The 24,583-nt window shown below is 39.8% G+C and overlaps 2 protein-coding genes across 6 annotated transcripts; one reads left to right on the top strand and one right to left on the bottom strand.

Moving 5' to 3' along the window:
• Positions 1-1,121: 1,121 nt before the first annotated feature.
• LOC106169838 (equilibrative nucleobase transporter 1) lies at positions 1,122-11,009 on the top strand. Of its 5 annotated transcripts, XM_086994262.1 has the most exons (10): positions 1,122-1,269; positions 1,875-2,161; positions 4,450-4,907; positions 5,834-5,880; positions 6,384-6,553; positions 6,853-7,432; positions 7,872-7,982; positions 8,963-9,131; positions 9,687-9,810; positions 10,414-11,009. In XM_086994262.1, the coding sequence occupies exons 3-10, from the start codon at positions 4,561-4,563 to the stop codon at positions 10,552-10,554; spliced, it is 1,689 nt and encodes a 562-aa protein (XP_086850388.1). In that variant the 5' UTR covers positions 1,122-1,269; positions 1,875-2,161; positions 4,450-4,560; the 3' UTR covers positions 10,555-11,009. The 5 variants fall into 5 exon arrangements, with proteins under 5 accessions (XP_086850388.1, XP_013404919.2, XP_086850389.1 ...); XM_013549465.2 differs by lacking the exon at positions 1,875-2,161 and having other exon boundaries at positions 1,180-1,269; XM_086994263.1 differs by lacking the exon at positions 1,122-1,269 and having other exon boundaries at positions 1,350-2,161.
• LOC106169837 (uncharacterized) lies at positions 10,760-23,520 on the bottom strand. The gene is made up of 10 exons (XM_086994266.1): positions 23,371-23,520; positions 22,029-22,167; positions 21,642-21,737; positions 15,340-15,590; positions 14,492-14,829; positions 13,900-14,008; positions 13,170-13,533; positions 12,768-12,938; positions 12,241-12,313; positions 10,760-11,410 (listed from the first exon to the last, which is right to left on the bottom strand). Exons 2-10 carry the CDS (start codon positions 22,144-22,146, stop codon positions 11,305-11,307), a joined length of 1,626 nt encoding a protein of 541 aa, XP_086850392.1. The 5' UTR covers positions 22,147-22,167; positions 23,371-23,520; the 3' UTR covers positions 10,760-11,304.
• Positions 23,521-24,583: the final 1,063 nt, after the last annotated feature.

Genomic DNA, 24,583 nt, shown 5'->3' with positions numbered 1-24,583 from the left:
TCATCGAATACTACTAATGCTACCACACTTCATAATAATAATAATAATAATAATAATAATAATAATAATAATAATAATAATAATAATATTCGTTTGAATTACAGATTTCTTTTTATCTACCCTTTAAATGCAATTAATCTGTTTGCGTTTGTTGACCAAGATGGACTTTGAACTTTTTGAAGGCAGAGCCCAAAATGATTTCTGTCGGACATGTGACCCTGTGTTTTTTCAACCCAATTTAGCGATCGTGAAATAAAAAGATACAAAATCCACGCTGGTTGTGTTGGCAGGAATGTGTTGATAGACGTTTCAAGTAAACAGAGCAGACAGGGAAGAAGCAAGTGCCAACGTTTAAATTAGAATGTTTTCTTAACATGTCCATGCCACTTTCTTTAACCAGTTACGAAAAACCTGACCTTTTTACGTTTTATCTTCAGTAATTCCTTGTGTAACTTCGACTTCTTGGTTACTAGGTGCATGATTTCCATAAACTTATCATTAATATTTATATGTAGTAGTTGATACAGTAATTAAAATCAGTTTTGACACACTCTGATTTGCATTTATGTACATTATTAATATCATATCATTTATTCCACAGGTTGTCCTACTTTAGTAGAATATGCGGGTATTTGTGCTGTGTGTTGATATAAATATAATTTATGTCTGTATACTCATCCAGACGCTCGTCACATAGAAATCTTTGTTATCTTTGTAAGCGCGTTCAGACATAATCAGTTCGGTTTCGGTCTGAAACGAACCAGAAGAAAAATGCATTACTTGATCTCGATTTCTGGACAGTGTTAATACATGTCTACGACCAACTACAACTCTCCTTGGACTTCGCCTCACGCATGAAGCTATATCACTCTTTTTTTATTTATTTATTTATTTATTTATTTATTTATTTATTTATTTATTTTTTATTTATTTTTTTTTTTTTGTGTGTGTGTGTGTGTGTGTGTGGAAAACAAAAGACGTATTTGAACCACAGTGCAATCCTTTATCAATCAAACTCGTGGTAGAAAAGCTTTACGTGTAATCTCTGAACATTTATCTTGGCCTGGTTAAGTTGAAGTATTGGTGAGGTATGTTTCCACACATACAGTATTTGATAAACTTACCAGGACACGATCGATCGATGTGACCTAAATATATGCAGTGTACGGGGTACGTATACAACTGATATGTGCTGAACACTGGTACGTGAAAGTACTCCACGTCTTGCTTCCAGTCGTGAACCGTTTACGTCACTAAAGCCAGAAACAGGTTAAACAACAGCTTTTATTTAATTAATTTGTGCCTGCTGAATGGAAACGGATTCAAGTTAACTTGTGATCTTAACTCTAAATTTTGATGATCATTAGTGACTTATATTAAAATCTAAAACATACTAACGTGTCATTATGTCTAGGATAGAAATCAATTAAATGTATATTCTTATATTTCCTAATTAGGTTATAATTTCTGTTATTAATATTATTACAGTTCGCTTGTGTCGGTCTTCGTTCAGATGCTAAATTGCTTAAATGCTAAATACTAAAATGAACGACTCCTCGTTCCGTCTGGCTTTCAGCACATTCCAAGCGAAGACGTTTACATTTTCATTGAAAATATTTTCATTTTTCATGTGTATACTTTTTGTCTTCGAGTGGTATTTTGGTCTACGTTGTGCTTGGTCCCTCCGTGATGTAATGGAATCATAATTAAGTTCGCACATGCCTGTGTTAGAACACGCTGTATGTATCACGAATGGCCGACTTATTTGATCTAGTAACATCGAAAACCCGACAAACGCGACACTGTCATCATAATGAAATGAATTTAATTTCATTATATCTCATACTCTGACTGAAATGACAGTTTAAATTTAGATACATCACAGGCTGTGGTATATGCTTTGGGTAAAGCAATCAAGCATCTGTGTGAAGGCAGTATTTTAAGCTCCGATCACGGGGTCGTCCCCTTCTTCAGTGGACCGTGTGAACGTCACGTGACGCCAGTCTGTGTGTAACCTCTGGAAGACAATAGATTTTCAACAAGAACGTGCAGACACGCAGCAAGACTCTGGTTGTGCAAGCGCAGAGCGAGCCCCTTCAAGACTTCACGAATATCTCAATCCAAGGACGAGACAGTAAGAGGTATACGGATGCAGTTGCAGGTACGTCATCGGCTTTTAACCCGAGAGTCGACCTAAAACTTTTAAATTTTTTGAACTCGTAAGCCCTTATCATTATTAAAATCGTAGATGGCATTACACAGTTCCCGTCCAGGCATTGTTGTTCTTTGGACTTCCGGTAATCATGCTCACGGTTGAACCTGTTGTTTAATTGCCTCTTTCCTTTCCACTTTTGTCGGTTTAGGAGGCATAACGCATAGTAAAGATGTTTAAAATTAAGTGTATTCCATTTGCTTGGATTGTAAATCGTGCTTTTCCTTATTCTGGCCCCATAGGTAAAACAAATCGCATGGGGCTACACCTGCAAAATACCGATCTTCAAAGAAGCCGCATGGAAGGCGTTCGGTAACTGCTCAGAAACTGAAAGGGCTCTGCGCGATCACGTTTCCATTGAAATACCGATTTGCCCCTCGTGAACTCAAGGTCATGTCGGAAAAATGGCCCGGCACCCGCACTTCTTGTAAATATTCATTAAAAACTTGCCGTAGCCCGAAACTAATTGCGATGCGGCGCCCATGACTATTTCTAGAGGTAAAAAGAAGCTTATTATACAAAAAGGAGATGAATACAGCCCACTCTGCCTTCTCTGTTCCCCTTCACAGCCATCTAAATAGGGCACACGCGTTAGATTTGTTTTAAAACTTTGCCAAATAAATACTAGATACCAAAAGCCATGGGTGAATAACCGAAACGTTGGGGCCAACCTTATCATTCAGATGACGAACTCACCGGGCCATCCTCTAACCTTTCGAGACAGAAGATGTTGACAAAAGATAGCAAAAATGATAACTGGAACTTTGAGAGCCCTGCACGTTCGTGCGGGGTGAACTAGGCCTAAGGGACGTATTTTAATGTGCAGTGAAAAATTAGCAACACGCGTAACATGTTTTAACCCTATATAAAACAAAATCTTTGACAGACATCTGTTGCGGAGTGTGCAGGCTGCAGACCGACGTTGTTTTGATACGCGACGACTGCTGAATGTGATATGTACAGTCTTTACAACAGCGTGTAACGTAAGTGAAACCTGGGGTTGATTGTGGGGGGAAAGCGCTCTGGTGAACATTAAGAGATCTTGGACCTTAAAGGCATGTTCAGGAATGCGACTTAACTTGCTGCATGTATGGTGTCCAGAAAACGAGTAGGTATACAAGACATGCCGTCACACATACACGTGAATAGAATGAACCTTGCTAGAAAGCGCTCGATGAATGTTTAAAAGGATGGGGGTCCAAAAAAGCATGCGCTGGAAAGCCAATTAAATCGCTATCGGTATAGGTGTACGCAGTACGCAGTCATCTGTTTAGAAATAAGAAGGTAGGAATTACATCACTTGACCGCACGCACACACACACGTACACACGCACACACACACGCACATAAATAACCTAAATTTGAGCTTCAAGTCAGCTTGGTTTTGATAGTCCAAAGACCATTATTGCTGCATAAGCAAAGCATAATAAAGCTGCAGTTGTTAGCTTACGACCATCCTGCGTATACAGGTAGATATTACTAACTGACGGTCAGACGGTCAAGCGGTCATCACCACTTTAAATTATAGCTGCCCGGCAAATTATCCCATACCCCGTCTGCGCTTATTTGTAGAATGGGTCTTCGTTTCGAAATATTGATATTATTTATATCGTCTGCAGCAGTCTGAATATTAGTCGTTATCTACCCACGCAGACGTTCAATTGCATGGAGGCAGTGCAGCAGTGCAGTCTAAATGTAGCAGTGCAACTGACAAAGACGTGGCATGCGTGACCCTTACGTTAATATTTTACTATAATATGAAAACCAAGTGGCAGCGCTGTTATAAAACCCGGTTAAATGTTACCTCATCGCAGGCCCCTAGCCAGCAATTTCAAATGGGGGGTTCGTTTTCTGAAAAAGTGGACTTTTTACCATAAAACCTTCTTGTACCTAGATCAAATTTTATCCAGAGTGGACCTTTTCCCAGCAAAAAGTGCTGTTCTTTCGAAGCCCCCGAACCCCCCCCCCCCCCCCCCCCCCCCCCCCCCCCCCCCGTCGAATTAATAGCTTAGGCCAGCAACGTTAAGCATGCTCACGTACGACCCTTACAGTAAAACATACGCAAGTCAATGCCCACCCTGCTTGCTAGACTAAACTCATTAAAAACCCGTTGTATCATCTAAAGGGCGCTGCATTTTTTTATCAACTGCAAATTCTGTTACACCCTCATTAGAGTCATCACAGCGTGTTTTTCCAAGGTAAACAGAGCAATGTTTATATTTCATTTTTATTACCAGGGACTCGGTGAAACGAACTCAACAACACCACAACAACACCACTATTGATCGGCCTTCAGCGCAGTGGAAGGGTGATTTGAACCCGACGCTCAACGCAGTGAGAGAGAAAAAATGGAACGCATGCCTGAGCGCCTGTACAAGACGCTGACGGTGACCCTGGTCTTACTAGAAGGTACCCTGTATTGCGGGAGCCTCCAGGGATGGCCGGCGCTGGTGTATATCTTCAAAGACTCCCACTTATACTCCCACCTCTGCTCCAACTCGACAGCGGCGGTCATCAGCAGGTACAACCGCTCGTACGGGGAAGACTTCGACGTCAGGATCTCCCACGAGTGTCCAGAGCAGGAGGAGATGCTAAACTTGGTCTTCACGGTGGCTATCTTCATGCAGGTGCTGATGCCGCTGATGGGGTATATCTATGACCACTGTGGGACAGCGTGTGTTCGGGCCGTCAGTATGTAAGTGTATTGGTCCCCATGGTACATGTAGGTGTAGAATACATGGGTGTGCGAGATAGGAGGGAATCACACCACCACCACCACCACCACCCCCCCCTCACACACAGACGCGCGTGTGCGTGCACACACACATACATTTTAAAACTGGCTATCAAACACGTACAACTGTAACTTGTAAGCGCAGGAAGCAATGTCGTCTGCAGGATTCTCCCCTCACTCATTTCTGTAGACATGTACTACCCTCCTCCCCCCCCCTCCGTCACGTGCACACTCACGCACTAACACACAAACTCCCATGCGTCCGCGCTATGGCGGAGTCTACTGCGCTCTACCAGACATTTTACACCAGGTATGCACAGATATATCTCTGGCTAAGTCTGTGCTCATACATCTGTGTTGTGAGACTTGTTACTCAGAAATCACCCTCTAACCCCATTGCCATCTGTTAGAGAGTAGAAGACTACCATACGCTTTAAAGCTTGCTAGCTGGCCACAACTGTCGCAGTGCAATAGCTGATCAATATAGCTTTCTATATTTTACCGCCGTTAGTAACATCGATTAAATGTCAAATGTCGCAGTCAGATGGGCGTTCTGGTTCGAAAGACTTTCTATGAGATAGATTTACAACATGTCGTGCATTAATAATTGTTTTCAACTGTTATCTAACCTATAATGATAAATTGAAACTAAAGATGTCTCCAATTATTTTGTCTCATGTCAGGTAAGGCTGTAGATTGGCATTAGGCATTCAAAGCACAAAGCATGGCATAGGCATAAAGGGACTATTCAACGCCTCCAATGATATGAAGACTACGTATATAATACCCAGTCACCGTAGTCCTAGTAACAGTGAAACAATTCCCAGAGACACCTTTAATTTTCCGTTAGACAATGTATAACATGTTGTTTTATTTTAATTTTTCAGCGCATTCAGCGCAGGTGGGCTCATCTTGATGGCGCTGTCTAGACCAGGTAAGATATACTGCCGCAGGTAATATATTCTACACACGTATACGGGTCATGTTGACATCACGTGGAACATGTTCAAGATACATTTACAGCTCAAATGTCGGCGCATTAAAAGCTGACAATGTTAGCACAACTAAAATAACGCAGCCCAAGGTAAAAGTGGCATGTCGTCGGAAGGCATGCATACGCATTCTTCTGCTGACAAGCTCACAATGAAGAATCAATATAGCAAAAACAAATTAAGTATTATCTTTTTAGTTTTTTTTTTAACTTTTTTCATACACTGTAACAACCATTGAAAAAAGAACATTTTCTAAAACGATTTTTATAAGAGACAACACCTAATGGGCGCTTTAAATATCTCTTAAAAATCCTTAAAGGTAAAATGAGCGAATGGCTGGTGGACAATTCTACGCCTACATGTATTTCTCTGCCTGTTTCCATATCAGTGACATATCTTTCGTTCTTTCCACCTCCTTTCACTTAAAAGCTGTGCGTCTTCTCAGGCTTAGAATGGGTGCTCTTCCCGGGCGCCTCCTGCCACTTCGTTGGAGGTGCGATGTTACTGTCCACCGATATGACAATGCCTCTGCTGTTTCCAACAAGAAAATCCACTCTGCGGTCCTTGCTGAACGGGGTGGCCAACATGAGTGCCTTCAGTCTTCTGCTGGTCAAAGTAATGGGATTGATACGATGAAGAACACTTGATCCTTTATATTTTTATAGAGAATTAGAAACATAGAAAGGCTAATTCCCATAAAATAACAATAACAATAATAATAATAATAATAACAACTTTATTATTATTATTATTAATATTATTATTATTATTATTATTATAATTATTATTATTATTCTACGGTAATCATATAACGAGATTTTGTTTAGTTCTCATCAATGGCTTATTTACATAGAGTTAAAAGACTATAAAAATGCAAAGAACTAGAAAACAAAATATCCACATTACTGTTTCAGTTGGCCTATGACAATGGTATCCCGTATCGATGGTCACTCATATTTTTCGGCGCCTTGACGTGCCTGATTGCCGTTCCAACCACGCTAATTCTACCTCCACGTCACTACGTGCATGCCGGAAGTGACGTCACATTTGACGATAGTGACGTCAAACAAAATGGTGGTCACCACAAAAAAGACAGTGACAACAAATGGGATTTTTGCTTATCGTCAAGCAGTTTTTGCAGATGTCTGTCTACGGTAACGGTGGGGAGAGGAACAGAGAAAAAAGTTGGAAAAGGAGAAGGAGATAGAAGTCGTGATCTTAAAGCAATTGAGGGTTTGTTGACAGAGAAACGGTCCAGTGAAAACACAAACGGGGGTCACACAGACTGGAAAGAAAAAGACATGGAAGAAAAAATGACATTTGTTGAGAACTCGAAAAGTAACAAAACTACTATGTCGTTTGTATCCATTTTAAAACAGCCAATGTTCTGGTGGAGTGAACTTTGGTTTGCCGGTAACTTACTTCTCGTCATGATGTACTTTGGGAGTTTTAACTCTGTCGTAGACTACAGATCGAACCAAAATATTGAACAGGGTAGGTGGTTTAAACTGCAAAAGTTTTATCTTAGGAAATACCAAAGTTGTTTATCCTAAATATTCTAAATCAAATTTGCACTACCTTATAGACAGCCATTATGAAAGCATAAAATAAAATAGATTATCTTATTAAGATAATCTTAGATATAGATTATCTTAGTCTTAAGGCTCATTCCCAAAGAAATTATCGTTCTACGTAGATCGTAGTTCCAACGCTGAATGAACTCTCGTTGAATGCAATAAGATTAACAGATTAACACGCCTCCTCTTGTTTCAAACGTACTGGTATAATTAAAAGCTTTTCTTTATTCTATTCAATACCAGGAAGAGGCGTTTTGATCTGTTAATCGGCTTGCATTCAGAGAGATACGGACTTGGATCGATCTACGGAGTTTTATAGGAATGAGCCCTAAATCTATTCGTTACTTGTATTCCAGTTAGTCTGTATACTAACGCGGTTGGCTACGTTCAAGTCGCCATCAGCATTCCGTCCGCCGCCCTGGTGGGTTACCTGGTGGACAGACAGCAGGAGGTGGGGGATGGTCGAGGTATTTTGATGTTCTATCCCTATCTGTCCCTCTTCACCCTTCTCTCTCTCTCTCTCTCTCTCTCTCTCTCTCTCTCAGACACACACACACACACACACACACACACACACACACACACACACATCTTTCCACACACACGCAGGAACATACAGGGTCGCAAGCACACAGGCACACACACACACACACACACACGCAAATGGAGTATCGAAAGAAAACTTCTTGTAACGCTTTAATCGTTTAAGACCTGCTGTGTTTTGCCCTCTCTCTTCTTTTTTATTTCAATGTTCAGTGCGGGCGTGCTATTTGGGTTGCATTGCAATATTGCCTACATTTAACGTGCTTCTATAAGCCTAAGAGCAGTTGGAAAGAGACACCGGCTGTGTTCCCCGTTCTGTCTTCCAAAAGCGGGGATGACGTCACTAGTAGACACAGCATGGTAAAAAATAGTGTATCGTTACATAAGGGATTAAAACGCGCTTTTTCACCTGTGAGGCTTGATGAATCAATCCTTCACCAAAGGTTCTTGATTTTATAACCGAGTGGTCGCTATGCGGTCCGGAAATCTGTCAGACGTACTGCATGATGAATGCATTTCTGTTGTAGGCTGAAACACTAAGCGTCATAGGTAGAGTAAGAGTGCATTCCCAGAGATTTAGATCGATCCAATTAGATCGACCTAACTCCCTGGGGGTTCACGCTAAATAGCTGTCAGCCAAGCGCGCACTAATAGTTAATTACCCCCTTATAGCTTTTAGTAGGCGGGCCAGACATTTAAGCTGGCTAAGCTGACAGTAATCTAGTGAGACTCCCCACGGGGATAGTTCGATGTAAAATCTGTGGGAATGGGGTCTAACGCGTTCAGTCTCTTTACAAAAGACTAAAGCCTTAATGCCTTATTACGTTACCATATTCACACAAGAGGCCATTAAAACAAAACCTTACCATTAAAAACATATGAAAATGAACTGCACACTTTTCAGCGGACCCAAAGACGTTTGTGCCTTCGTTCTTAATCACCAGCGTCTCTGGACTGTTGGTGTGGATACTGTGTGCCATCCCGAACCTAGAGATCCAGTTTGCCGCCATGATGCTCCACTGTGTGTTGAGGTCGTCTGCTTTTGGGGTTTTCACAGCGTTCATCGCATACGCGTAAGTTGTTATATTCTTATTTGATACGTCACCTAGAAATATTTCAGTATTCATTTATCAATGAATTAACAGGGATGTAGACTGGGAAATGATACTGGAGGCAAGTATTGAAGACCAGCAATACAAGTAGAGTATGATTCTGATCTACATGAAGAAGGTGACTGGGAGAAAAGTGGGAAACTTCTGATGGACTTGAAGAAAAAAAAACTGCCAATTTATGTGGAAGAATAAATGATTCATCAGAAAAACACTGGCCCCTCCTCTCTTTGCAGTCTTCGGTGCTGATAAACTATTACACCCACGATATTGGTTATTTTTTTATCCATGCATACATCGAAAATGTATAGGCACATTATTCAAATCACTATTTTTACGTGCGGATTCTTTTTTAATAATAATATTTATAATATTTATACATTTGCAACTAAAAGTTGGAGGGATCATTTAAAACTCAAAAATGATAGACCCTAATTATCAGAAAGATATATTGGATATTCTTATTATTATTATTATTATTATTATTATTATTATTATTATTTTGTTTGTTTGTTTTAGATTCCCTATCAAGCATTTTGGCAAGGCATACACAGTACAGCGTGCTCTAATGGCGCTGTTCTGTGGCCTCCAGTTTCCATTGTTTTACTGGTTGAAGAACGATTTAGAAAGTGACCCTCTTTATGTAAGTATATAAATAATGATAAGAGAAAATAAATACGTTACGTTGAACAGAATCCATGTAGTTATAATGCACAAAATAAAACATTTCTTATTCAAGAAATGAAATATATCCAAAGAAGCTTTTCAAACAAATTCCTTTTTGTATAAAAAACGGATACAGTTTTGAAGTTAAAATAGTTATCTGACAATTACGTCTTGTTGATCAATACCATGCCATTTCTCTTCACTAATAAGTTAAGGTTGACTCGGGAGTGGCCCCGTATCTCTACCATTTTACCAGGGTCAGAGGGAAATTTCTGACATTTTTTACCAATATTTCCCCTGCCATACACAAACTGCACACATTTTTGTCCAGCGTGACGTCATCACTTACCTGATCCCTGATAGACAGTATTCGTACGTGATCTCAGGGCATCTGGCATCCAATTTTTTTTTTTTTTTTTTTTTTTTGCTTTTTGGGGGGAGGGGGGTCGCGTATGTGTATACTACACGATGCAGTTCTTACAAAATTTGATAGATAAGGGCGTACTCTTCCACTTCTTTAAATATTCATAGACTTGCATTCTTAACATTATATTTGATCCGTTTTTCTCGTCTTTTTCAGTTCAGTTTGGTGATGATTGGTATATCCTGCCTCACGTTCAGTCTACCTGCCTATGTTGTTTGGAGAAAAAATAATGTTAATACGGAAATGGACAGCCATAGCCAAAAACTGAAGGCGATGGGTCTGGACGTTGTTAAATGAACGGACATGGTTGTCTTCAACAGAAATCGTTGACTTCTACCAGTAAGCCATGTGGACGGACTAGTATTTTGAATGAAATAAAAAATACGAAAAACGCATTATTTCATTCAATACCATAACGCTATTTACAACTAGTCACTGGCAGAAACTATTGTAGACTTTTGTTGGAAAAGGTGTAAACTAACTACATGTTATAAGACAAGACTTAAACTGAAACAATCCTTTTATTATATAGTTTCCAATTATATGAATAACACTTGATTTGTTTCATTATCGGTATGATTTTGCCATATTAGTGCAAAAGACTCCAAGAATTAGGAATTCTTTGTACATTTTCGGGTCGCCTCTTTTCTTTGCGGATTTCACAACACGCATTTATGACCATCTCTAGCCAAACATCCCCCGTGTACTAGTAAACTGTTACCTTAATAAAGTTATTATGTATTATTATCATATGTTCCACTGTCCGTAAATTGATTGTTCCTGGTATCTTTATGACAAAGTGAACTAACGTGAATATGATTCTTTTTATATTTTTAATAACGTATCGTGCTGTACATGTATCTTAAAAAGAAACTAAGGGCATTTTATAGATTATCAGTTAATCAATACATTAGATAAATGCAATCTTACCATAAAACATTTTAATTAAAATCTCACGGAAATCAACCGTTATTTCAGCTCACGTAGATTTAAAACGAATCTCAGTTTTGGGATTCCGTATACAGCCGTAATTAATTGGTGGAACTTTTAGCCAATAATACTCTCAGGAACTTTCTCTGCTTCATCAGAGCCCACGCAGTGCAAGCAGGTAAACCGGTTGTTTGGATCCCACTTCTTCTTGATGGCTAGGAGTCTAAAATGAAGATCAAAATGGACAGGCTTGAATAAGGTTGAAGCTCTGTCTGTCCGGGGAATAATTTTACAATGCCTAACTTTAAAGGTACATACGAACCGAACATCGGTGGAGCGTGGATTCCCAGTAACACATGTAAACCACTTCTACTAGTTTCTTATACGACTCTAATAAATTCGACATGCCAAGGGATAAACTGAATAAATCACCCGATCAGCCATAAAAGAACTTTAGAGTGCTCCTCTCTTTAAATTTTTGGTTGTCAATTTAACCTACTTTCTTTTCTGCCCCATTGACATACAGCATAGAATGCTAGCAGAAAAATCTGTTCAAACATCACTTTCCGGTAAAATTAAACAATGCCTTTTGGTAATTCTCTTAGTTATACTACTTAAAAGTATATGCTGGCATTTGTTTGGTTTTTATGACAAAAAATTGACTTTGTATGTATCTTTAAGCTTCAATCCATTTCCCTACCATCCTATTCCTCCTACATGTATCTCTAGCCTCTATAATCTAGCTATCCCTAGTCTCCCTTGAGGTTCATGTCGTCATAGATAGATCGTTATATTTCCCTGTTTTCATTACCTTCCAACAAATATTTCAAATTGACTTACATTCAGTTTTCAATTAGTCGAGATGACTTTTTTCTTTTTTTTTATATCTTTTTTTATTTCATTTCATTATTTAATCTAGGCCTATTTTTTAAAAATTAACACAACCACAAGTCTTGGAGTCGTCTTATTATCAACCAGCTTTTTATTATTATTATTTTTATTTTATCATTATTATTATTATTATTATTATTATTATTATTAACTAGCCCATACCTGGGATATTTGTCTCCCCAGTAATCCACCTTCCAGTTGGCCAGCACGGACGACGGTTCATTGTAGTAGACACCTGAAGGGGACCAAATGTTTGGATTTAAATAGAGGAAGGAAGGAACAAAGAAAGAAAGAAAAAAGAAAGAAAGAAGTAACGGAAAAAGAAAGAAAAAGAAGGGGAGAATGAAATAGAGAAAAATAAATCAAAAAAGAAGAAAGAAGAAAGGAGGTTTACAACTGTACATGTAGGCGATGGATCTAAAAAATGCTAATGTAGTTGAGTGCATGGACCGTAAATAAATGAATGAATAGGTCACAGGCCCACTCCCAATCCAGACAGGTTCTAAATCCCACTATACAATCCAACTCATACTAGTACCTCCCATAACTTGAATTATGAAATCAAACTTGGAAACGGAGACATCTCTTTGGTCGTATCAGGAATATTGAGAACCCAGTCACTGTTTTTATATAGTTCACACAAATTTACCATATCATCTCTAACATATAACATACAACCCACTACATGCCTTGGCCGAGTTTTACGAGCTCCTGATTCCACTTCTGAAGCAGTGATATGATGATGTTGTCAAGGTAACTGAGACTGTTGGGCCAGGACACACCGCAGGAGAGAGCCATCAGGCCGTTCCTTAGGCCAGGGCCAACTGAGGAAGAGTCGGCCGGAAACTCCGTCACCTTGCCTTATAATAATAAAAATAATAATAATAATAATAATAAATAATGGGTTATAATATATTAATATCTAAGAACTCATTCAGCGGGCTTTGAAATGAAAGAACATCTACAAAAAAAAACTCAAAGTGAAACTCGAAAATGAAAATATTGCTTTTGCATATATTATTTAAAAACTTACTTCTATTTCTTTTACGACTAGTCCTGGGTCAAACCATCTTTTTTCTTAGAACACTCACCGCCAATTAAAGTCCCAGTACAGGTAGGCACCAGCCTATTCAGGTACGCAGTGCCCATCCCCTCGGTCATAACCCGAGTGAAGTTATCATTGAAGCTGTCCACCTGCAATAGCGAGTCCCATAAATAGGTGCGCCCAAAGCCGCCGCGGTCGTGAATATTCTGCCTGTAATCCCACCATTTCTTGTACACATTTGGTTGACAGGTGCCCGGCCACTTGATGTGCCACTCCGGGTGGAAGTCCATCACCTTCTGGAGGTACGGCTTAGCCTTCTCCAGCCCGCCCCAGATTTCAAAGGCGACCATGATCATACCTGGGGAGGCAGAGGTGTTGTAGGTTGGATTGGCCTGTGCCGGAGCCGTGGACTAGGGTGGACATTTTTAATTAAAATATCAATTTAAAACTTATCATTTCTTTTGTAATATATGGTGAATGATAATACAGGTTGGTTGCTGTAAAGGCAAAGATATGAACAACAAGTTGTTCAGCTTGAAAAACGGACAGAGAACGGGCAGGCAGATATGGAGGCAGACAAGGCAAGTGGAGCAACATACAGACAGACAGACAGAAAGGCAGACAAGCACACTGATTGATTAAAAGATACAAAATCTGCCTAATGAATCACTTAAAAATATAATTGGAGAGATGGATGGATTAGTCCACATGCGCATGTGAAAATAACTAAAATGAATGAATAACTGAAGGAATGAATGAAGAATGAATTAACTTACAATGACGTAGCCTCCAAACTCCGGGGGAAGGGTCACAAGGAAGTCGTTAAGTGCGTTGTAAATGTCATAGGCATGAACATGAGTCTCGTTAGCATAGTACATGGCGCACCTGAAACGTTATATATTTTATTAGATCAAAAAAATTTATGCTTTCCCTTTTTTGGTTTAAAAAATCATAAAGATATGTCATGGAGTACAATGGGCTTAGTCCAGCAATTTGGTTAAAACATTTTTTGTAGAATGACCCGTAAATAAGTGTTTTGAAACAAACTGCATTTTGTTATTCAAATACTGATACGTATACCTACAAATGTTACTGGTTACGCTTAAATAAATAAGAAGGCTTAAAAGTGACTACTTGTAATTGATCTGCAGTATTGGATTAAAAAATGTCATAAGAAAATCAGATTATGGTACAATACATTAAACAAACTAACAGCGCTAATTGTACAGAAACGGTATTAAAATTGCTACTATTTCATTTTCAATTCCAAACGTTTTGTAAAATGTTTTTCTGCAATGTGCTTCAAATATAATCCACGTAATTTAATGAGTTTATAATTTAATTAATCCCACAGACAGACACACTTACGAGAACTGGACAAAACCATCACTCGGCGGCTCATGGACTTTATACTTGAACCGTGTCACCACTGCGAAGGTGCTGCCGCCTCCTCCACGAAGAGCCCAAAACAAGTCTGTATCCGCCGTCAGAGACACGACCCCATCGGCGTTCACTGAGGTGGTCCCCGAAGGGGTGAGATGGACGATGTCCCCATTGGCAGTGACGGCGTCTATCTCTAGCACGTTGTCGACGGCGAGGCCAAGTTTTCTGCTCAGGGGACTGTGGCCCCCGCCCATCGTGTAACCGGCCGGGGAGACGGTTTCTGAGCTGCCCCCTACAATCAGTTTGTTGTATTTGCCGGCAACCTTTAAAATTTCATAGATAATTACACGTTTATTTATCTCGTCCAGCTAACGTATAAATACACATGCCTCCGTTGTACGCAATCAGTTTTTGTCTTGTACTACAATGAACATATATATTTTAGTTAAAAACTTCTCTCTCTCTCTCTCTCTCTCTCTCTCTTATATATATATAAATTGGCCTTCTGTACAAGATGATATTTTTCACTTCCTTGTAGAATGTTCAAAAATTTCAAAAATATGAAAATTAATAAACTGTATAAAACTTAGTAGAGAAGAAAAAAGCACAGTATGATAAAAACAACATAAGCACAGTATAATAAAAAAAATAATACTGACGATAGATAATGAGAGCAATGACGTATAAGATAAACGTCCATGATGTGGTACATTTCAGTCAAAATAAAGATGTCTAAAACCCAACACAAAATAAAAGTACTGTACCAGCACAGTAGCTTAATTGAACACGTAACAACTCTATACGTAAAAAATTCTACAAAACATGAAACCTACCTCCGCATATATTTTGCCCCATAAGTTCCCAACCTCGGTGGTAGCTGACATGCCTGTATCACTGGAGTTGTCCGCCAGGTTGACATTCAAATATTGCATTTGGGACATGTTGATTTGGAGGCTCCCCTTGGCTGTATTTCTACCAATGAAATCGTGCCCTGATGTCACAATGGAGACCCGGATGTTGAACTCATTGGCCAATAGAATGCTGTTCTGGACATCCTTCGGGCTATTAGCATAAACAATCATTCCTAAAGAAGATCATTATACTTACTGGACTAAATCTGCTTATTTATCAGCATTAATAACACAATTTCAATTATATTTATTGCAAATTATGACAAATCATTTGCTGTGTTATATGTTTTTCCTGCACATCACCAAGACAAAGCATTTCGTTTTATTTACACTGTTGCCCGGGGTACTGTATCACCACATTAACAGTCTTGAGAAGCAAGGGCCCAATATGGGGTTGGGGAATAAAAAACAAAACAAAACGTATATATGGGAAAAACAATATCAGCGACGTGACTTTTGAAAAAAAATCTTGCTGTTTTTTTTTTTCACTTATTCGCCAATTGTACAGATTAAAATAAAAGATAATGATGCACAAAAGTGCCTTGTTATCAGTTCTTTCATTTCTAAATTTATACAGATGAATGATGAATTCGGCAACCATTATTTTTGTACATTTCTCTTGATAAATACATGTATATGTTCACTTTTTTCTTCTCTACTAAGTTTTTTACAGTTTATTAATTTTCATATTTTTGAAATTTTGAACATTCTAAAAGGAAGTGAAAAATATCATCCTGTACAGAAGGCCAATTTCCTATGAGTTCCTACAGGAATTCTTATAGGAAATTATATTAAAAGCTATTAAAAGTTGATTGCCGCATTAAGTTAAGACGTCATAACACAATTAGGCCTACACATCTTCCAGCCCACTACAAACTAGCGATATCAAAACACTGGCTCAGCAACCACAATTTACAAATTGAAATGGGGAGACATACATCTCCTAAAACACCATTGGAAAAACTAAAATTCTTTGTCCACACTGCAAAAATGTAATTGAACACAAAAAGAAATTTCACCTGATCTGCACTCAACGTGAGCGTAAAAAAATGTTATATTTCTGGTCAGGATTCTCTGGTCTATTAGGCACTGGTGATAATAGCAAAATAATGCAAATCTCAATCCACAGTGTCGTGCCTTGTAACAGCCAGGAACGTTCCTAGTGAGATGACTTCGGATGCTTTTATTTTCATTTGGTTTTGCGCTGAGATAACGTTTGGTTTCACCTTTGACGTTGTAGAGCACGATGACGTCCACAGCTGTTCACACCTCGGCAGTTTAAATATCGAGTAGTCTTTACTCTTTCAAATGTCGACTGCAGACTTGCCCGGGGTACCGTATGAACACATGAACAGTCTTGAGAAGCAAGGGCCCAAGATAGAAAAGGAGGGGCATAAAAAGACAAAACGTGTGCACGCTACCGACTGCTCCGTGACAGACCCGCCAACCCTCAGTACGTTCGAGATCCCTCTTATAGTAATCAATCGCAATTTTTATAAAAGTAATTCTGGCAAAAAGAAATGACACAGTAGCTACTGGGACTCGAACCAACGTCCGAGTGCCTGCATGAATGCAAGACAGCAGAGTTACCACGCAGCCACGACAGCTTCGTTGACTGCAGATGGTCAGATGAAAACTTTCAACCTCGTCACGGGGAGCGCCAGATTGGATTTACATGTGTAGACCTGCTGTCCCCATCGGTAATCCGGGTGCTGCATTTCAGCCCACGCAACCCCAGTCCCCGACATGAACGGTAATGATCATGATGTACACGAACTGGTGTTTGACAACCCGACTCGGAGCTCGGAGTTTGTTTTATACTAAGATTGATTTTGGCTTAACCCAACATAATAAAGAGTACAATGGAAATTTTGATTAAAATATATTTGGCAAATGATTCCGCCGAGGAGATATCGTTTTTCTACCGAACACGGTTAAAAGCTGGTATGACGTGCTTTAATACCGGAAAAGCTACAGAATCAAAACAAGTTGGATCGTATTCATTGAAAGACCTGCTCTGTACGATGACTTCGGATGCTCTTATTTTCATTTGGTTTTGTGCTGAGATAACGTTTGGTTTCACCTTTGACGTTGTAGAGCACGATGACGTCCACAACTGTTCACACCTCGGCAGTTTAAATATCGAGTAGTCTTTACTCTTTCAAATGTCGACTGCAGACTTGTCCGGGGTACCGTATGAACACATGAACAGTCTTGAGAAGCAAGGGCCCAAGATAGAAAAGGAGGGGCATAAAAAGACAAAACGTGTGCCTAATAAAAAGAGTAGAGGCGACGCAACTTTTGTAGAAAAAATCAAAAGTTTTCTCTCTGATAATCCCTCCAAAAAGATAGCACATTTCGATGAAATACAGAACATACGGAATTAGCTTTGGCTCAATTTAAGTCCAAGATCGTGGCACCAATATAAGGACTTTTAACTGAAGAGAAAGGAAATAGAATTGTCGAAGCAGGTGTAAACTTTCTGAAGTATACCGTATTTTTATGCAAAAGGTAATTTGCTAAGTCCCACGAGAGCCCTCATTCGTTCTCGTCTCGTGGCATCCCGATTCAGGGGCCATGTCGTTGTCGTGACGTGCCTCATCCGGGACTCGAACTCGTGACTTTGCGTTACCAAGGTTGATGACGCTTTGGATGTCTCATTTGCATCCATGCGCGCTACCGACTGCTCCGTGACAGACCCGCCCACCCTCCGTACGTTCGAGATCCCTCTTACAGTAATCAATCGCAATTTTTATAAAAGTAATTCTGGCAAAAAGAAATGACACAGTAGCTACTGGGACTCGAACCAACGTCCAATGCCTGCATGAATGCAAGACAGCAGAGTTACCACGCAGCCACGACAGCTTCGTTGACTGCAGATGGTCAGATGAAAACTTTCAACCTCGTCACGGGGAGCGCCAGATTGGATTTACATGTGTAGACCTGCTGTCCCCATCGGTAATCCGGGTGCTGCATTTCAGCCCACGCAACCCCAGTCCCCGACATGAACGGTAATGATCATGATGTACACGAACTGGTGTTTGACAACCCGACTCGGAGCTGGGAGTTTGTTTTATACTAAGATTGATTTTGGCTTAACCCAACATATTAAAGAGTACAATGGGATCAGAGGCGGTTCACAACGGGCGTGTTTTACTTTAAGCGAGACCCAAAGAGGAGAGAATAAAAAATACATTCAAGTGTTTAATTACTGGTGGGATTGCAGCGATGGAAATTTTGATTAAAATATATTTGGCAAATGGTTCCGCCGAGGAGATATCGTTTTTCTACCGAACAAGGTTAACAGGTGGTGTGACGTGCTGTTATACCGGAAAAGCTACAGAATCAAATCAAGTTGGATCGTATTCATTGAAAGACCTGCTCTGTACGTTCCTAGTTAGATGACTTCGGATGCTCTTATTTTCATTTGGTTTTGCGATGAGATAACGTTTGGTTTCACCTTTGACGTTGTAGAGCACGATGACGTCCACAGCTGTTCACACCTCGGCAGTTTGAATATCGAGTAGTCTTTACTCTTTCAAATGTCGACTGCAGACTTGCCCCGGGTACCGTATGAGCACATGAACAGTCTTGAGAAGCAAGGGCCAAAGATAGAAAAGGAGGGGCATAAAAAGACAAAAAGTCTCCCTGATAAAAAGAGTAGAGGCGACGCAACTTTTGTAGAAAAAATCAAAAGTTTTCTCTCTGATAATCCCTCCAAAAAGATAGCACATTTCGATGAAATACAGAACATACGGAATTAGCTTTGGCTAAATTTAAGTTCAAGATCGTGGCACCAATATAAGGACTTTTAACTGAAGAGAAAGGAAATAGAATTGTCGAAGCAGGTGTAAACTTTCTGAAATATACCGTATTTTTATGCAAAAGGTAATTTGCTAAGGCCCACGAGAGCCCTCATTCGTTCTCGTCTCGTGGCATCCCGATTCAGGGGCCATGTCGTTGTTGTGACGTGCCTCATCCGGGACTCGAACCCGTGACTTTGCGTTACCAAGGTTGATGACGCTTTGGATGTCTCATTTGCATCCATGCACGCTACCGACTGCTCCGTGACAGACCCGCCCACCCTCCGTACGTTCGAGATCCCTCTTATAGTAATCAATCGCAATTTTTATAAAAGTAATTCTGGCAAAAAGAAATGACACAGTAGCTACTGGGACTCGAACCAACGTCCGAGTGCCTGCCTGAATGCAAGACAGCAGAGTTACCACGTAGCCACGACAGCTTCGTTGACAACAGATGGTCAGATGAAAACTTTCAACCTCGTCACGGGGAGCGCCAGATTGGATTTACATGTGTAGACCTGCTGTCCCCATCGGTAATCCGGGTGCTGCATTTCAGCCCACGCAACCGCAGTCCCCGACATGAACGGTAATGATCATGATGTACACGAACTGGTGTTTGACAACCCGACTCGGAGCTCGGAGTTTGTTTTATACTAAGATTGATTTTGGCTTTACCCATGGTATTGAACACTACAATGGGATCAGAGGCGGTTCACAACGGACGTGCTGTTATACCGGATAAGCTACAGAATCAAAACAAGTTGGATCGTATTCATTGTCGACTGCGGACTTGCCCCGGGTACCGTATTAACATGTGAAGAATCTTGAGGAGCAAGGTCCTAAGAAAAGAAAGGTCATGAAAAGACAAAATGTTTGTCTGTTGAAAGCAACAGAGGCGACGCGACTTTTGTAAAAAAATAAAAAATGTTCTCTCTGATAATGCCACCGAGAAGGTGGCACATTTGGATGAAATGCAGAACATACGGAGTTAGCTACAGCTTAATTGAAGTTCAAGATCTGTAGCACCAATATAAGGATTTTTCACTAAAAAGAAAGTAAATATTATTGACGACGCAGATTTCTGCTAATGATCAGCAATATGTGCGTTTTAAATTATGTGATTTTAAAACGATCACATAATGTAAATTTTCCAAAGTATACCGTATTTTTATGCAAAAGGTAATTTTGCTATGACCCACGAGAGCCCCATTCGTTCTCGAGCCATCCCGATTCAGGGGCCCGGTCGTTGTCGTGATGAACTGGTGTGTTTCATCCGGGATTTGAACTCGTGACATTGCGTTACTATGGTTGATGACGCTTTGGGTGCTTTATTTGCATCCATGCACGTTACCGATTGCGCCGTGCCTGTCCTGCCCACCTTTGCGAGTTTCCTCTTACAGTAACCAAAAGCAATTTTCAAAAATTAATTCTGGCAAAAAAAGGCACTCGTTCTGCTGGGACTCGAATCAGCGTACGAGTGTCTACATGTAAGACCGGAAAGTTACCACGGAGCTACGACGGCTTCGTTGATACCATATGATCAGATGGAAACTTTCATCCTTGTCACTGCGAGGGCCAGATTGGATGTACATCTATATATCTGCTATCCCAATCGATAATCCGGGTGCCGCATTTCACCCCATGCAACCCCTGTCACCGGCCATGGTTTATCATGAACGGTATCATGATGTATAGGAAGTCGTATTTGAGAACCCGAGACGGAGCTCGGATTTTTTTTCCCTTTTTTACTGGGATGAATTTTGGCTTTACCCAAAATATTAAGGAGCACAATGGGATCAAAGGCGGTTCATAACAGGCGTGTTTTAGTTTGAGCGAGCCTCTAAAAAGAGAGTATATAAATGTGTAATTAGCAAAAGCAGCGATGGAAATTTTGATTAAAATATGTTTGGCAAATAATTCTGCCGAGAAGATATAGTTTTTCTGCTTCATCCTGGATTCGAACTCGTGACATTGTGTTACCAAGGTTGATGACGCTTTGGGTGCTTCATTTGCATCCATGCTACCAACTGTGCCGTGCCTGACCACCCAGCCTCCGTACGTGCAAATTTCCTCTTATAGTAATCAATTGCAATTTTCAAAAATCGATTCTGACCCAAAATAAAATAAATTAATAAATGAAAACTTCATTTTGTATCTAGATCCTCAACCCACGTGTAAGTGTTTTCCTGTTTCCACGACAGCGGAGTTACCATGGAGCCGTAGAAGCTTCGTTGATTAATGTTTGATCAAACGGACAATTTCTACCTTATCACAGAGAGGGCCAGTTTCGATATACATGTTAATATTTGCTATGACAATCGATATCGGTAAGATATGATAATTTGTAGAATATAGAATGCCAGTATTTGTGCGGATTGTAAAAAAAAAATCAAAATACAATGACAGTGCTGGTTCACTTACCAGGGTTTGTGGTGTATCTCTCATTGTAGATCACTCCCTTGGTGGCGTTAACGAAGAATGCGTCGGTTGGAAGAACAAGCTTCCCTTTTAAAGTTCCTTTACAAAAAAAAATAATAATAATGATATAGTTTTAGACAAAAAAATTTTTGCAACTTTATACAAATGAACTTAAAGCACTCAAAAGTGCAATGATGAGATATTTTAACTCTGATTTTCAATTTTTGCAGTACAATGACAATGATCACTACACAGAAAAAATAATTCTAAAAAGGTAGCGTCGGTATTTAGAATGGATGAATTCCTTCTAATAGATATTCGGCTTAACGAACAAGCATAACTATCATCCGTGTTATTGTGTATTTGTAGGCACCAGTTCCCCTGCTTTACCTTTGAATTGAGCCAGTCGATCTGATGATGGCCAGCAGTTTTGTTCTGGCATGCAGTACTTCGCGAAACAGCCCCCAATGAAAGCCAATCCCACGAGTAGGACAATTGCTGCCCGCATCTTTATGTGTGAAAAACAATACTGAAAACAATATCAAAAGCAGATAATAAAAAATTGTGTATGGAAAACAATACTGACAATACTGAAAATTTTATATATTAAATAAAAAAAGTGTCATGTAACAGTGCTACCTGTTTTAATATCAGCCTTTCATGGAAGTCCAGGTACAAAGATTCGGATACTGTTCTTATCATTTTGGGGGATATAAACAGCCCCTGAATCATGAATGCCAGTGCATTCTTCACACAAATCAGATGACAAAAATTCACGAAAAATTTAAAAAGCACATATTTTTCTGTCTCGAAGGTGTCTCCCTTTTTCTTTTTCATGTATTGACGGTTGGGGTACGTAGAACTTTTAATTTTTATTTAATGTTCTCCCAAAAGGTCAGTTTTGCTTTAAAACCTGTCTTCCATAGATAAAAATGCACTTGGCCTCTCCGCAAATGCTATTGCAAAGACCCTCTTTTATGAAACACTGAATATACAGATGCCTGCATGCTTGTTGCCTTGCTGGAACACCGATCTACCCGACGACAGGCAGATACAAACATGGATGACAGATTACAGTTCATACGTTATCATTGAACAAATATCGATTCCTTCCCCAGGTGATGGGTCGATTTGATGGTGGTGCTCGCGGCGTTGTAACACCGATGTAACGTGACAGAGAGACCCCCATCACAGAGAGTCCGCTTGCCATTCATTTGTACAGGTAAGCCTTGCCTTAGATTTTAACCCACTTAGGTCAGGCTAACCCTAACCATTATAACTAAATGGATGGCGGGCTTTCTGTTACCCGGACCCTTAGTTCCGTTACGTCGGGACACAGCAGCCAACTCATAGTAGAAAACCATTGTCTCTTGAAATAAACGGTGCCAACAAGTATGCAATATACGGAAAGGGCATAATAGTCCATAACATTTCCTTCACATCCTTATTTCTAAGGGTAAAATGAGGTTTAATTTTTTCTTAACAAAAAGAAAAGGCAGTTCTATTTCTCTACCTCTTTTCGATTCCATGGGTAGAATGTGATTAAAATGCCACTTAAAAGAATAAATCCCAATTCTCCCATTTAAGTTCAAATAAAATGAAAAAAGGAACTTTCCCCTGTGTATTTTTTTTTACCTTTTTTAATATGTATATTATCTAACTACGAATATAATACATTATTTTCTAACAAACATCACTTTTCAAAACAGTACGCTGAAACATAAATACTTACACTTTTGGGGCACAGTCTATCTACGATGTGGTGATTTCAACATCAGAGACCTGTTTAAATACGATGACAGAGGGTGATCACCCCTTGGATTCCAGATAAAAATGTAAACACGGGCAAACAAATTAAGTATAGGCAGGATAAGAGGATAAGGTTACCATATTTCGCAATGGGGCTCATTTCCAATGAAGCTATCGATCTACTTGGTCGATTTAACTCCTCGGGGTCTCTCGATACAATAATTTTTGTAACAAACTATTAGCGGGCCCTGTGCTCAAAGAGTAATTCAACGCCAAGAGGAGCTGCTGTGTTTGTCTGTTAACCTGTTTGCATTCAGCGAGAATCCCCGTTGGATCGATCTACGCAGAGTGCTAGTTTTAATGAGGATGGACCCCTATTGGAGGTGTTTCGCAATATGCCGTGACATGCCCACGGTCGCGGTGACCTTGGTACATGTATTTCTGCACATTTTTAGAAACATCTATTGATTTTGAGGGCAGAAAAACTTCCCAGATCTCTTCAGCATTACTTAAGCACAAATCGAACATTTAACTGAAAGCCGCGAGCAGTGTGTGCGTGTGTATGCGCGTGCACGCACATTCACACGCACCAGCTTACACGTACTAGTCTATTTGGCGGTTTGGTGAACTGTTTTTTTCTTTACTTCAAAACCTTTGGAACCTATACATTTAAAATATGATTAAAATTGAACTGTTCAATTAAAATTAATGGCAGCATGCCCCTTCAATAAATTACTTTATAATACAGAGGCAACATAAGCCATGCCTATACAAGTGGGGGAACATTAAACGTGTTGATTGGAGTTCTTACTTACTACTGTAAATATTTATCGATGGCGAAGGTTGCCGGGTGTGATAAACACAGACTCCCCTTGTTCGAGTACATATACTGCCTTGTGTTGTTGTATCAGTGTACCACTAGAGTGGCTCCAGCAGTTATCAAATAACAGATATAGAGAAAGTTCGTGTTGCAATAACCACTGCAGACGTATTTAATCTTTGAAATTTGATTTGAATTGCAAATATTTGTTTGGTTGCTTGTTTGTTCTTATGGTATCTTTAAATATACAGTGATACATGATGGGACGGGACCAAGAAGCGGAAGACTATTGAGAGAGAGAGAGGGGGGGGATACGGGTTCACGTTAACTGTGTAACTCAAACAGCAGTTTTTCACTTTGTGGCACTTACTCAAAC

This window comes from Lingula anatina, chromosome 8, assembly GCF_051362555.1.
Source record: "Lingula anatina isolate TDL-2025a chromosome 8, LinAna3.0, whole genome shotgun sequence".
Classification (NCBI taxonomy): Eukaryota; Metazoa; Brachiopoda; class Lingulata; order Lingulida; family Lingulidae; genus Lingula; species Lingula anatina.
Note: the sequence above shows the minus strand (reverse complement) of the source record. Positions and strands in the feature narration are given on the sequence as shown.